General features: G+C 40.6%; 1 protein-coding gene across 3 annotated transcripts in view; it reads left to right on the top strand.

Moving 5' to 3' along the window:
* Positions 1-15,993, top strand: part of LOC148832732 (pituitary adenylate cyclase-activating polypeptide type I receptor-like) — a 129,281-nt gene that overhangs the window by 44,584 nt on the left and 68,704 nt on the right. For all 3 annotated transcript variants that reach the window (XM_088918560.1, XM_088918561.1, XM_088918559.1), the window contains exon 3: positions 3,090-3,186. In XM_088918560.1, coding sequence (XP_088774686.1) covers positions 3,090-3,186 — 97 coding nt within the window. The remainder of the gene's footprint in view (positions 1-3,089; positions 3,187-15,993) is intronic.

The following is a 15,993-nucleotide window of genomic DNA, read 5'->3' as shown; positions in this document are numbered from 1 at the left end:
TATTCTTTTAAATATATTTTACTTCATTTAATCCACATATAAATTCATAAATCAAACTCTCAAGTGACCTATATTTTTGGTAAAAAAACAACAAGATGTTAGAACAATTTGAACATTTTGGGGTAGTTTTGTTTCAGTGTTTTCAGACTCACACTATTTCTAAATCATCTATTCATAGTTTGTACAAAATACAATGTGAAAATTAAACTTTAAAGATTACTGATTTTTGCTGTATTTTACATTGAAATTGTCATCCATGTTTCTATATTCTTACACTTAAATTTGAAAGATAACTACAGTATAATTAAAAGTATAGTTAAGAACAGTCCACTTCATCTTCTGTCCAACTGATGCTTTTCATCCAGTATAAAAGCTGTTTTAATAATTATGTAGTGCAAGTTTGTATTGTGGTACTATCCCACAACCTTCAGTGTTTGTAGTAGATCTGTTAAAAAAAATAAACTATGCACTTATCTATTACACAATTTAAAGTGACCATCTTAGCAGCAGACCAGGAAAGGAAAAAATGAAGAAAACACAGAAAAATTGACTTACATGCTTGGTTTTTTAAATTTCATTAGCTGCAGATAATTCCACTCACTGGCATTCAGAGGCAAAATCACAGCCAGAGACAGGGCCAGAGATAAAGCCTGGGTAACAGTAACCAGATGGCTGCTGGCGAGATTTCACAGCACACTCTTGTAAACTGCAAGGCAAGCTGGTCACCCCATCCATAAAATACAATGTCATTGAACCATTTACCCAGAATCTACAAAATGTGTTTAAAGCAATTGTTTTTAAGAATATATACAACACAAAAAATATCTGTAAGGGCATTGGTGTGGAGAATAATTATTTTTTATATTTCTGTTGTTGTCTACACAAACTGTACAAGTATGTGCTGTATGTAACGGAGCAGTATGCCTTGAAGATTTCTATGGGTGGTAACAAGGGTGGAGTTGCAGAAATTCAAGGCAACAGCTTACCTTTGCTTGGGTGTTCTTTGTCAGAGCATGAAAGAAGAAGCTCTGCCTCCTGAATTAACCCATAATCTCTCAGTCACTTCCAGCACAAGAGCCAAGCAGTCCACTAGAGCAGTAGACATGTCTGCCACATCAGAATGCCAGCGTCCTGCTGTGGGTTATTTGACTGATATTGGGTGCTGGAAATCTCTATAATTTTAAATATACACTTGAACTAAAAAAGTATTCATGTTTGACACTGATTATTAGACTGTGTGATCAGGAAAATGGGCTGGGTAATTACAGCAATGTATTTCAAAATAGCTATCAAAATAGTAACATCCATTTAGTAATCCAATAGTATTTACAATATCCATTTATATATCCAGAGTTCCTAATCCTTATACCTTAGTACTTTATACTGCAGGTACTTCTCCATCTTAAATAATCTTTAAGATGGAAAAAAGCAATTCAAATAGAGAGTTTCATTGGGGTAACTCACTTGCCTGAGGAGAATAACATACTATAGATGGGACTTTTGGAATGCCCAAAAAGAAAAAAATAGACTCCATAACATTGAACCAGAGGTCTTAAGATTTAAAAAATAAAGTATGAAGAAATATCTTTCCCTAAACAGAAATAAAAGATCTGGAAGTAGTTTTAGTAGTACTTGCAAATCAACCAGAGAGAAGAAAGTTCAAAACATGCTCCTTGACTAATGTTTGTGCATGGATGAAGAAGGAGAATATTTGAGAATCCTCATTGGCAGAAAAAGTTGGGCTTATAGTGGAACATCTAATTTGATGTAATCTTTAGAATTTCAGAGCACCAGCACTCAAAGAATAAAACGTAGTGATTGGGATTCTTTGATGAGTAGGGAAGGATACTTCGACAATCGAAGAAATGACAGGAAAACATTTGGAGCTTAAGATGGCTAAGTGCATTGAGGAAGTGGTGTCGGAAATTGTGGCAAATCACTTTTGATTTGTCTATAAGTAATGGGTCGGAAGGGATGGTTACTAAGACGCATATACTGTAAATAGTAGCAGCAATAGGGAGAAATTCATAAGGACTGTATGTGGAGTCAGATTTTATATAATGCATGAGGGTCATTATGCTGTGGAGAAGTGATCCAAGAACATGATGCAGTATACAGAAAGATATGGAATATGACTTCTGAAAAGATGCTGGACTGGCAACAAAAGTCCTGAATTTCTGAAATAGGAAAATGAAGGATACATACTTAGAACTGGTTACAAATAGAATCCCAGGTGAGACATTTGGGAAGGTTTGTGGTTCACAAAAATTTAGAGCACTTTTATTTAAATTTAAAGGACCCCAGGGACATAGTTGCACTGGAGTTCTGAGGAGGGATTACATTATCAGAAAGACCTTGGAGAGACAGAGATTGAAGGTGAGACTCTTTGAGCTGAAATAAGAAAAGGTGATTCCGTACTCCTTCGGGGTCCTTTTCAGACGATCATGGGGGATTCAAAAGGCAGTTGGGGGCTGACACCACACCAGCTAACTGAATTGATGGAAATACTGAAGTTTTTGGTTTTCTCTAAATAAGCAAAATATAAAGGGGAGCCATGGAGAACAGCACAATAAGATCTGTCTCTGGTGAGACAACATACCAACTGCAAAAAATAAAACACACAAGCCCGTAGTTAAGAAGTGTGATATGTACATATAGGTAGCTGGATTGACCTAGATTGCTTCGATTTCCTCCAGAACATTAAAACTCATTTGAGTTTAATTTTATTTAAATTAGAAATAAGAAATGATTTTTAAAAAAAAAATTGGTATTGACACCTTGTGTCTTGATTAGAGAAGAAAGTCCATTAACGTAAGGAAGTGTAAGAAGCATTATTTTGTCAGAGGATGGAAAATTTTTTTAAGTGTACATACAGTACAGTACATACTGTGTTATTCATATTATGCATGTGCAGTATTGTATTAGTGTTTCAGAAAGCCAAGTGGAAAAAACAAAACCATGCAATGTTGCAAAAAACTGTAAAATTATTATGTTTCATATTATTTTATGAAATATCTAAATATTTTTAAAATAAGTAGAAGTTAAGTCATTGTGTCCCATATCTAAGCATTGTTATATGTATTTTACAGGTATCTGCTATGCATTCAGACTGTGTGATTAAGAGAGAACAAGAAGAGTGCTTGGAAAAAATCAGGCAAGAAAACACCATTAGTGACCCTAATTTTGGTAAGAGGTTTGTCTACCTTTTCCTAAAAGTTCTTATAATGTCAGGTGATGTGTATACTGTATATATATTTAAAGCCAAGTTCTGGACACTTGGAAACCAAAGATGGTAGGTATGCATAGATTGCATGCTATTGAGTCCAAATTATGGGATGTTTTTTGCAAAAATCAAAGCAAAATCGTAGATAACAATATACTTCACCTACCATCTGCTGCAAGAAGGCACCACTCATGTGATCTTTTGCCTCCCCCTCCAGGAGATCTGTAAAAGGTGGTGCCACCGACTCTACAGTATGAATATTGTGAGGGTGACCTTCGGGACTGTTCCTCTTTGTACAAGAACTGCTCTGCATTAAGTTCTTATCTGCTGTCTCAACTACTCACTGTATCTAGAGCTAAGAAGCATTGCTAAAGTTTTCAGCCTTGGCTTTCTTAAATATTTACTGAGATCCTACTGAAACTGATATGAATACAAATGATATTGGCTGTAGACAAACTAAATGGAGTTCTAATTGTAAAAATAATATTAGGTCCTGACACCAAATGACGTTACAAACAAATTATAAAAGTTAACAAATACACACCTAATATTGCCAGGAAATACTGAGTGGTAACACTAATAGTTTCATTCTTCCGGGTAGATAGCGTAATAACAAAGCAGCGAACATGAGGTTTCAAATGAGGTACATATGTCATTGAGGAAAAAAGGGAAACCTATTTCCTATAACATAAAATACTTTACTCATGTCTATGCAGTATAATGCTTTTAATACAGTCGCTAAACAGCTAAGAGCTTATCCTCTCTCTCCCCACTTTTCATGAAAATAACTCTCTCCAGCACACATTGCAGCTCATGGATGCTTCTCTACATTGTGGATAGTCACAATTTGGGGGTCGTGCAAGGTAATATGGTGCATATAAAATTCTGTGCAGATACGCAAAACTGTGTAAGGTAAATTTGTGTATAGCAAGGGCTTACCATAATTATAAACATACTGTATAAGCCTTAGATTTCATTTTGTCACCATTAGTATTCAAGACAATATGTTAAAATTGTTAGCATAGCTAAGCATGCAGTAGACATTGTACATGTACATGAGTAGTGTTATGTAAAATGGAATAATGAACTTATAAAACCTCATAACAGCTGTGTGTAGATGCTTCATCGTTGTGCATGCACAGAAATAATATTTTATCTATTTTATTTTTACTTATTCTTCACTTAGAATGATATATTTAATTTTGTTGACCACATTAAATGAAAAATATCACTGTGCTACAATTATGGATGAATGACCAGGTATATTCCAGGCTTAAAGGAATGCTCCACACTGACAAGCTAAAAAAACTAAATCATTTTAGTCTTCAACTGAGAAGACTGCAAGGAGTCCTAATTCCTGTATTTAAAAAAAAACTCAAGGACAATGACAAAGTCAACTCTTTGAATGTCTCCACAGTCAACAGTGACGCTCAAACCAGAGAATAAAGGAGGGACTATTGCATTTTGCATTTTGCACTGAGACAAGGAAGTTATTTTTTTTTAAATAAGGGGTCTGGTTTATTTGAAAATGATTCAATCTTAATAAAATCAAACCCTTTAGTTAAAACTGGCATACTTCCTACTTAAGGTGGATTAAATGGCTTCATTTTTGCAAATTTATATTCTAAGTCTCTGCAAACCTGTATGTTTGTGTGCCCTGCAATAGGCTTTCCACCACTCTTCATCTTCTGTATTTTTGTTATCTATTATAGGACAATAAAATGAAAGACTTTTTGATAATAAATCCTGCATACAGAACATCTTATAGCTTGTTGGGTAAAAGAACTAAAGATGGTAGATTCAGACAGACTTTCAGAAAGCTAACAATACAATTAAAGATCACCCCTCCCCCCAATTTAGCATGTTGCAAAACTGTTTATTGCATCTGTGGTCATTTATGAACTTACAAAAAATGTTACTTAACAGAATTAAGCATATATTTTAATTAAAAAGAGGGACAGCAGTATTGTGGCACGCATTAAATTAATGCAAGGGAGAATATTCTCTTGACAGGAAAGAGATTGATACTAAAAAAAGAGGGACACAGAGTCCCTCACGTAAATAGTTTGGAACAGTCTGTTGCAAACAATAGACTCTGTGTCTCTCCTTTTTTCATATCGGTACCAATTCAAATGTGTTTTTAGGAGAGATAAAAGATAGTAAGAGAAGCGGTATTTAGGGCATAGGCTTGGACTACTGAATTTTGTAAACAGACCAGTGAATGTATTGAAATTGATTAGATCATTGGCAATAAAGCTGAATGTTGTGTTCACATGGGGAAACATTGTTTTATGATAGCTTCAATTCAGTAGGTGGTGAAATTATATTCTGATTACGATTTTGTGTGTTGCAGCAACAGAGTAAACAAAATTGGAGAAGACTGGAGAGCCTTTTTTGCATCTATGAATACTAATGAATTCATAATGAGACATGCCAGCAGACAGAAGGGTTGATACAGTATATATTTTATTAATAAAACCTACTGTAGCTAAACAAAAAACACAATACTCTCTAATACAGCCTATAAAAACTCCCATTTAAATCAATTACATGCTTTCTGTGCATCCAAAGATAGCATATTATTATGTTCTTTACACATGCCTTTATTCAGGCTGACTTACATGTGACTTTTACTTCTCTACTTGTACAATACATTAATTCAATTTACCGTAACAATCCTGCAAGGGTGGCAAAATGATGTAGTAGTTAACATTGCCTCCTCACAGTGCTGGGACCTGAGTTCAATTCCGGGGGTACATGAAGTTTGTATGCTCCCTGCATGTTTGGGTGGGTTTCTTCTGGGTGCTCTGGTTTTCTCCCCTAGTTTAAAAACATGCTGGTAGGTTAATTGGCTTCTGGGAAAATTGGCCCTGGTGTAAGGGTGTGTTTTTCTTCTTCTTCTAGTATATTGTCTGTAGGAAAGTATTTTATTAACATGGAAATCATTTTAACTAGGCAAAGCAAATCTGTTTATTGAATTTTTAAAGTGTATAGCATAAATGTATCTGTATTGATTAAACACAACAAATAGAATCAATAAAATCCTTACCTTTTTTTGGAAATAGAGAGATTACAGCAGGTATTAAGGTTATGATCAAACATAAACATGACTTTTTATCTGCTAAATATATTGTTTCAAGGAAAATCAGTCCTAATCCCCAACTCCTTAATGATTTAGCTAGGATTCCATTTTTGTTGGGTACTGTGCCCTTGTTTATAATTTGAAGTACATTTCTTCATTCATTAAGTGAAATGGACTTGCCCAATTTAACATCTCCTTCAGTGAGCAAATTATTTTACACAGGGATCTGCATCCCTGGTCCTCAAGAGCAGTGTCTGGTTTTGATTTAGGCTGAACTCTGAATGATTAAATTGAATTGATCAGTTGCTTAATTGGCAGGTTTGTCAACATTGATTTAGAAAAAGCAGGTCTTGCTTAATTTCTTTGAGTTCTTTGAACAAGCAATGGCAATGATGTGCAATGTGTGGTATACTTAGACTTTCAGAAGACCTTAAGAACTGATTAATAGATAGAACACAGAGAAACCCAAAGGGTACAGGTAAGGGGCAAAGTCTTTAATTGGGGTGATTTAATTGGCAGAGTACCACATGGATCTTTATTAAGAGATCACTGAACTACCTATTTTATTTTATTTTTTAAAATTCTGGTATAGGTAGTAAACTAGTCAGGTTTGCGGATGATGGCAAAATAAGAGCATTAACAGTACAACAGAACCTGCAAAGGAAATTTGAAAACAGAATTTAAAACCGGGTCTGACACTTTACATTTAATGCAAAGGATGGAGTGTTACATGCATATAGGAAAAACAAACTAGAAATATAAGGATAACTGGATATACAAGGTATGAAAAAGACATAGACATGTCTTTTTGAATTAATCCAAGTCAAACATGTGACTGATGAGATTTATTGTAGTGCTCTGTACTTCTCTACAATCAGTTATTGAAAACAAGCTCTAAAGATGAAAAAAAAACATGAAGTTTATAAAAGCTACCAATGAAAAAGACTGCAATTTAATGTGAGTCTTCTAGACAATGTGGGGAAGCAATAAAAAAGCAAACAGAATAGTATAAAGTGCTCCCCAGATTTATTTATACCCCTGCTGAAATAGGAACTAAAACCACCAGCACAATAGAAATTTTGGATGGGATATTGTTTTGATTGATTAAAAAATATGTAAACATGTAATTGTAGTAGCACATTTTTGTTAAAATTAATTGAATTTCATAACACGGAAGTGTCATATTTATTCACAGTTCCAATTGTTATTTTAAACTAAAGCAAATCTACAATACATTCTGCTCTTTGGAAGTGCAATGGATGCCTCCAGAGGTATAGAGAGGCCTCCGAAAACGTATTGTTTTTTTGGGGTATAAAAGGAGATTAAAAATAGAAAATATTCAATAGTTGCATACTGTAGATGATCATGGTTAAGGCCAGATTGTCTTTGAAGAATGTAGCAAAATGGTGACTGACTTCTTAAAATTGTTAAAATCTCTGAAAAAGAATCCACAAAAAGCTGAATCTCTTACTTTGCACTGCAGTATTAATTATTAAGAAATATGATTCCTGTGTAGTGGAAACCATGCCAGGAAGAGGACTCAAATACTGTATATCTTGGATGCATGGACTGTAAGACATGGTTCAGGAGTCAATTATGAATCCAAAGGTTATAGTTGCAGACTTCTAACACAAACTGTCAACTTCAAAATACAAAGATTCAAAAGCTATCATTTGATGTCACCTGCAAAAATGTGGCATTCCTGACTAGGTTGAAAGAGAGAAGCTTCTTATGAGGCAAACCACAAGAAGAAGCACCTCGGGTTTTTTAGATTTGACAAATTACATCTGAATGAGAATTGGAACCATGTGTGGTAGTCGACGTGATAAATGAACTTTTTTGACATGCTCATTAGAATTACGTATGCTATGAAAAGGATGAAGCTTGCGTTGAGAAAAAAAAACTCATACCCATTGTGAAATATTGTGTGGGATCTATAATGGGACTTTTTTGTGTCTTTGGATTCTGTTGTCTTTGATGAGATGGGGAATCATGAACTCTAACATTTATTCAGCTCATTTGGTTGCTATTAGCCAGCTAATGCAAATATGTCACCCAGCCTGACAGAAATCAGGGAATCATCTTTGACAACATGTCTGTATAGAATGTTCCAGAATCCTAGAACCATATAAAAAATCTGAAAACAGATTTAAAGATATACCAAGAATGATGAAAGTCAAAAAAGTTTAACCTAAAAGGCATGTACACATACAACAGTTTCAGGCTTTTAGCACTGTATAAGGGTCACATTTGGAAGTAAACAAGGTGTAGTGTTTCATAGCCGTTCAGGGACGCCAAATATGTAATCATAGTGGCTCTCTGAAGGCACCAGTTCTGTAGGGTTTGGGCATTTACTGAGACAATTATCAATTGTAGCAGTAAATCACAAAGTTGATTCTTTTGATGGCTTTAGAATCCAACCACGCGACATAACTCAAACAACGCGCACACACAGGTACTAATACACGAGGATAAATTTATTAATACATAGAATATGCATATAAACCTAACAGATCTTATCGAGAGGGTTATCAGAATACAAAAGGTATATATTCAATCAGTTACGAAGTGTTACACATCAAGAGGACATACGTTCAGTATATCATTCATTAAGACCGTTTCGTAACTGAACTTGGTTATAACTTCTACATTAGATACTCAAAACAAGTACATAACTCTTAGGAATTAAATTGATATCAACTGGTTGGGATAACAATTGAATTCTCGAGCTGTAATGCATTGAAGTTGAATACTCATCCAATTTCTTGGGATTCAGATCTCCTGCGGGCACAAAGAAACAGTTGCAGGCTGTTGCTGTCCAATCCGCGCTGTCTGGCTCGGTGCCAGGCTGTGCTGTGCGGCTTGCGACGGTGCGCTGCAGATGCTCACTGACCGGCTAGTTAGTGTTGGCTTTAACTAGCAAAGTTTGTGCACAGGAGAAAAGATGACTGTGGGTCCCAGCAAGTCAGGAAGAGGACCGGTTCGTTCCTGATGAAGAGCTAGTTCTGAATAGTGATTCAGCTGTCCACAGTTCTGACCTGTCCACGAGGCCTGCTGCTGGTTACTCTCTGGCAACCTCCACTCTAGACTCTTAGAACAAAGGAAAGTTCTGGCACTCGGACACACTGGCCGTTCCGTGGTTGTCCGGGCTGAGTCTCGGGATGGTCAGGAGGCGCGCTGCGAGAATGTCCTGCCCTTGGGAGCCTTCTGCTCCTGGGCCGTCCTGCCCTGGAATTCTCCTTTGAATTCCCTTTAGAACAGTCCACAGAATCCTCTCCAGAATCTTACTGAATCTCCCGAATCTGAATCTCCAGGCCTGTGTTGCCTGTTTTTACCTGGAGGAACTTCAGCTCATTCATTGGCTGAAAGTTCCATGGGCATCAGAGTCCCACGTGGGTTACTCGGCCCTACCAGTCCCTGATTGGTTGACCACGGTGAGATATGAGTCACTTACTCCTGACACTTAGGAATGCAGTCCAGATGTCCAACTGGCACTCCCTAGACAGATAGGCGCCAATGGATGACCATTGATCATGATAGCCAGACTTAGCTAAGTGCATCCCCCTTTGGGAGCTGTCCTAGGAAACCTTAAATCACCCTGCACTAATGGTCTCTCTGTGGCTGCTCCACAGAGATGAACAGAGAAATGGGGCCTCATTTGGGAAGCTCAGAAACACTTAATTCTGCCTTATTATTAAGCCTCGCCGCTACATATCCCCCCTTTTTGAAGGTCACGAGGTCCTGAGGCGTTGTTGCCTTCAAAACAAAAACAGAGTTAAGTGATGTCCCTTGCCATTAGAACATTAATCTTAAATGTCCACATTACTCCTCGAGAATTCATACCAGAACCAGCATTGGATACAAACAGGATGAATAACATCTGGAGTATGTATAAACACGGTAGGAGACATTATCTAAGTCTAGGAATTACACATCAGGAAGTTCACTGTCAATATCTGATACCTCTGTGGTAGATATTTGGGGAGAAGTCACTTCCTTTCTTTTGACATGCTACCTTTGACTCATTCATGCTACCCGGAGTACATCTTGATGTGAGAGTACATCATTCAGAGTACACTGTCAGTCATGATCCAGCTACCTGGCAGTAGTGTTACAATAACAACAGTTCCTGTTCCCAGCCCCCCGATAAACCACAACACCTGTGTTGGGTATCTGCTAGGGTGGTTTGGAGGTTTGTTCCATTAAAGCAAACTAAACTACCTGTACCTCTTCAGGGCTTACTGTTTCTTGGATTTCTATCCAATTCCTTAGTGTGGCATCTGAAGGCATCCATGACCTCAAGTTTGGTCTTATGTTGTCTGGTTCTAGACCGTACAGTGTTAAGTTACCATGCTGTACTATGGCCTCCTCAGGAACTTAAAGGAACTGTTTTATTAGGTAGCTGCATCATGCCTGTCACAAGTCACAGTGTCAGTTAAACGTGGTGTGCTGACCAGCCATTTACTTCCCACCTGCTCTTCATGGGGTTCATTAACCTTCCTCTGCTCGTTAGTAGCTTTACACCCTTCATTGGTGAATCGTTTAGACACAGCCAATGGATAGCTTTGGTAGCCATACCCATCTCAAGATTTGGAACCGAATTCAATCTTGGTTTGCCTTCTGGGTGAGCTATGAACGATGGGGTTAATGTCACACACTCCTCTACTGAGAAGAGTGGAATCAAGTGGGTTGGGAATTGTGCCGTGGTTAGACTGGCTACAGTGGCACTAAGCTCCCTTAACAGGTCTTGTGTCAACATTCTGGCCTGTTGCACACAAGCATAAACCCACTGTATAACACCAACAATCATGTCCACTGGTTGGGGAATAAGGTTTAACCCTGTTGCATAGGAAGTTGCCTGTAGGGTTTTCCCTAAGCTTTCCAACTTTTGCTGCTGTCGATACAGTCTGTCACTACCCTCTGGCATCTCTGACACCTGCCTTCTTGGGGCAGTCAGGATGAGAGTGCCAGCAGCACACAAACCTACCAGAAAAAGCAAACGTGCAACAGTGGCGGCAGCAATCAGTCTTCCCAAAAGTCTTTTCGGGTGGCTGATCCCAGTCATCTCCTTCTGAGTGACTGTTGCCTTTCTAAGCTGGCGCAGCGTGTACATGGTGTCTTTCTCAGTATGCCATGTGGCATCTTGGGCACCAACATCCTGGAAATCTGGGGAGATCTGACACAGCTGCTGATGCTGCTCCTCCTTTTCCAGGGCATCTGCTTTTTCGATTTGTTCATGCCTGTGCTCTAGGAACCCTGCAGGGGGCGGTGCAGCGGTGGAGCATACCTGACCCTCGGCTGAGTGGTCATCTGGAGCACCTGAGTGATCTGGGATTGTTATCCCATTCTCACTGTTCAGGTCCACCCTGCACACTTCCTGATGGAGGAATCCCTCTATCGGCATGTTTACAATCGTTCGCTGGGGGTAGGTGTAGGACACCTGCTCGCTCCCCCCTTCCCTCGCTAGGGGTTCAGGGAGCTGCCCCAGCACTGGGATAGCTAGTTCATTGTCTTTGAACTTACTATCACCCACCAGGCCCATGTCAGTGCAGGCGGGGATTCTGACACCCCTCTTTGCGATGTCCTGCACTGGCAGGCGGGTGACTTGACCATCCAGCTCCAGTCTGGGTGAACCACTGTTGGTCAGACTCAGACTGACAGACTGAGCTGGTGGCTGTAAGAAAACCGGCTCGGCTTTCATTCCCTGTCCCTTCTGGGGGACTGGGTGTGTTGGCAACCCTGCTGTCGAGGCAGGAACAATCAGGTCGGTCTCACTCACTACCTGGTAGTTGTGAGAAATAATGTTACCTGACTGCAGGTTCCCTGGGTCACAGCAGAGGGAATCGGCATCTGGGATCAGGTGTGTCCACAGCGCAGTAGTCTCAGCGTCCAGCTGGACCTCCTGTCTAACCTGTGAATGTTGCACCAGGGGCACCTGGCGGTGGCCCTGTGACAGCTGCTCAAGCAGATCCTCACTAATAGAGGACCTCTCAGGGCTAAGGGCGAGGGCTACATCACCAACCTGCTCTCCTGCCATCTGGATCCCTTCCACCACTGCAGGGTGGTGGTCCTGACCCCTCTTGGGTGCCAGGGTGCACAGGGAAAGCTCCTTTTCATCGCCAGGTGGGGAGATCTGCTCCTCTTTAGGGATGTAAAAGGTGTGTGCTTTACCTGGTGGATCAGGCGGCTGCTCGGAGCACCGCTCCTGTGGCATGGAGGCTGTTGGGACCTTGGCCAGGGCACGACTTCCCTGTATATCCGGGGAACAAGAAAATATTTTTATTTCTTGTCCAGAGGGAACAGAAGGAATCTCCGCATAGGCTTCTGTGTTCGGTGGGCACTGTGTAAGCACAGTCTGCCTCTTGGCCCCCCTTTCCTTCTGTACAGAAGGCTTAGGAGCCTTGACCTGTTTCCACACTTTGCCTTTCTGGTGATCCACCAAAGGTTCCACTCTGAGTCGCATACCCTTTTCTTTTTCTACCCGTTTGAGCTTGCCGTGTGACATCAAACACCTTTCAACCTCAGTGTCAATCAGTGTCTCACTGGGTAAGACATCTCCCATGGCAGCCTTGAGGTAAAAGCTTCCTGCTTTTCCTCTGTGTTTTACTGCCTGCTCTGTGACTTCAGGGGTGGAGTCAGCACTCGCTTGGGAGTGGCTGACCTCATCCAGGCAGGAACCCTTCCGCTCAATCAGATAGACTGAGGGAGGGAGAGGGGGCGGGTCTCCGCCTCCTCCAGTGGAGAGTATCAGCTCATTCACGCTTCCGGCAGCCTTGGGGAGCGGTTGTCCCTGTCCTAATAAAGCTTGTTCAAGCCTGGCCAGGCGGGCGGCTACTGAATCCTTTTGTTCAGCCTTTTCTAGCCCTTTCCCTTCCCCGGTGTTCTCATGGCACTTAGGACGCTGGGTGCGGTCCTGTGTGAGTGCTTTGGAACGGGGCTTAGCCAGCTCAGGAGCCTGTGCTCCTTCGAGCAGGGGGGAATTAACCCTGCTGGCTCTGACGGCGAACACAGTCGCTTTAGCAGCTTTTTGCTCAGAGCGACTTTGGACATCATACTCCCAGGCTTTCTGCGCGAATCTCTTAATATCAGTCATTTTCATGGTCTGTGCATCTGTATGCATTAAGATCATCTTTCTGACTGACGGGTGGAGATTCGCAATGAATAAACCCTTGAAATGTGTGTTCTCTTCGCAACCCTCATAATTTCGCCCTGCAAAATAAGTTCGTCTAAGTCTCTCGTAATATTCGCGAGGGGACTCTGCTCTCTCGTGCTTAATGTTAAGAGCGGCGGCTATCGCAGCAGTCGGGTCAATAAACGCACTGTATTCTTCGATAAGTGCATGACAAAGCTGTTCAAAGTCATTACAGACTTCTTTCATCTGCCTAGCCATCCACTCATGTACAGCTCTGCTGGTAGTTTTCCTGACCAGAAACACTTTCTCCTGTTCTGTGGCGTTTGGCAGGTACTGCAGGGTATACCTGAGGTCCTGAATATAACTCTCGATATTATCCTCTGACACTGCGGGGTCAAATCTCTCTATGTCCTTCGCTAGCTCTCTCAGAGAATGGAGATTTATCCTTCTAGCTTCTCCGCTGACGGAGATATGGAAGAGATCGTGGTCAGACCTGTCGCTGCTAGAGAGAGTGCTTAATAGCGACTCGAATTCAGACCTTTTAGCAACCATCGTTAAACTTAAAGAGTATTACTTTTAAGTACGAAATCACAGTTTTACCACAGAAAACCACAAGATCAAGTATGCAATCAACCCGGTAGATTGCAAAAGATCACAAAACAATCAAGCACTGCTTAAAGAGCAAGGGGAACTTTTTTTCTTTCGGCTTTCAGCACACTGTATTGTCGTGTATGAAACCCGCGGCGTTTTATATGAATTATTCCGCTTGGTTGATTCATTTCAGTCTTGCCACGCCCGTGCCAGGGACGCCATAAATGTAGTGTTTCATAGCCGTTCAGGGACGCCAAATATGTAATCATAGTGGCTCTCTGAAGGCACCAGTTCTGTAGGGTTTGGGCATTTACTGAGACAATTATCAATTGTAGCAGTAAATCACAAAGTTGATTCTTTTGATGGCTTTAGAATCCAACCACGCGACATAACTCAAACAACGCGCACACACAGGTACTAATACACGAGGATAAATTTATTAATACATAGAATATGCATATAAACCTAACAGATCTTATCGAGAGGGTTATCAGAATACAAAAGGTATATATTCAATCAGTTACGAAGTGTTACACATCAAGAGGACATACGTTCAGTATATCATTCATTAAGACCGTTTCGTAACTGAACTTGGTTATAACTTCTACATTAGATACTCAAAACAAGTACATAACTCTTAGGAATTAAATTGATATCAACTGGTTGGGATAACAATTGAATTCTCGAGCTGTAATGCATTGAAGTTGAATACTCATCCAATTTCTTGGGATTCAGATCTCCTGCGGGCACAAAGAAACAGTTGCAGGCTGTTGCTGTCCAATCCGCGCTGTCTGGCTCGGTGCCAGGCTGTGCTGTGCGGCTTGCGACGGTGCGCTGCAGATGCTCACTGACCGGCTAGTTAGTGTTGGCTTTAACTAGCAAAGTTTGTGCACAGGAGAAAAGATGACTGTGGGTCCCAGCAAGTCAGGAAGAGGACCGGTTCGTTCCTGATGAAGAGCTAGTTCTGAATAGTGATTCAGCTGTCCACAGTTCTGACCTGTCCACGAGGCCTGCTGCTGGTTACTCTCTGGCAACCTCCACTCTAGACTCTTAGAACAAAGGAAAGTTCTGGCACTCGGACACACTGGCCGTTCCGTGGTTGTCCGGGCTGAGTCTCGGGATGGTCAGGAGGCGCGCTGCGAGAATGTCCTGCCCTTGGGAGCCTTCTGCTCCTGGGCCGTCCTGCCCTGGAATTCTCCTTTGAATTCCCTTTAGAACAGTCCACAGAATCCTCTCCAGAATCTTACTGAATCTCCCGAATCTGAATCTCCAGGCCTGTGTTGCCTGTTTTTACCTGGAGGAACTTCAGCTCATTCATTGGCTGAAAGTTCCATGGGCATCAGAGTCCCACGTGGGTTACTCGGCCCTACCAGTCCCTGATTGGTTGACCACGGTGAGATATGAGTCACTTACTCCTGACACTTAGGAATGCAGTCCAGATGTCCAACTGGCACTCCCTAGACAGATAGGCGCCAATGGATGACCATTGATCATGATAGCCAGACTTAGCTAAGTGCATCCCCCTTTGGGAGCTGTCCTAGGAAACCTTAAATCACCCTGCACTAATGGTCTCTCTGTGGCTGCTCCACAGAGATGAACAGAGAAATGGGGCCTCATTTGGGAAGCTCAGAAACACTTAATTCTGCCTTATTATTAAGCCTCGCCGCTACAAAGGAATTTGATTGTTCATTAAAAAAAATATTGGGATTACTTGATTACTTTAAGAACTGACATGGAACCTACAGTGGCTATCAAATTTATTTACTCCCCTTTGAAAATGTGATGTTATTGTGTTACCATATAGAATCATGACACATTTCTCAGAAATATGTTTTGCTACCCAGTAGTTATGTTTTACACACTCAGAAAATGTACAAACAGTACATATAAGCATTACATTAAAAATAAACATAACATTACATAAAATATATCACACATTCAAAGTCATTAAACAACACACAGGTC

Source organism: Atractosteus spatula, chromosome 6, assembly GCF_055471065.1.
Source record: "Atractosteus spatula isolate fAtrSpa1 chromosome 6, fAtrSpa1.hap1, whole genome shotgun sequence".
Taxonomy (NCBI): Eukaryota; Metazoa; Chordata; class Actinopteri; order Semionotiformes; family Lepisosteidae; genus Atractosteus; species Atractosteus spatula.
This window is presented reverse-complemented; position numbering and strand designations above follow the sequence as displayed.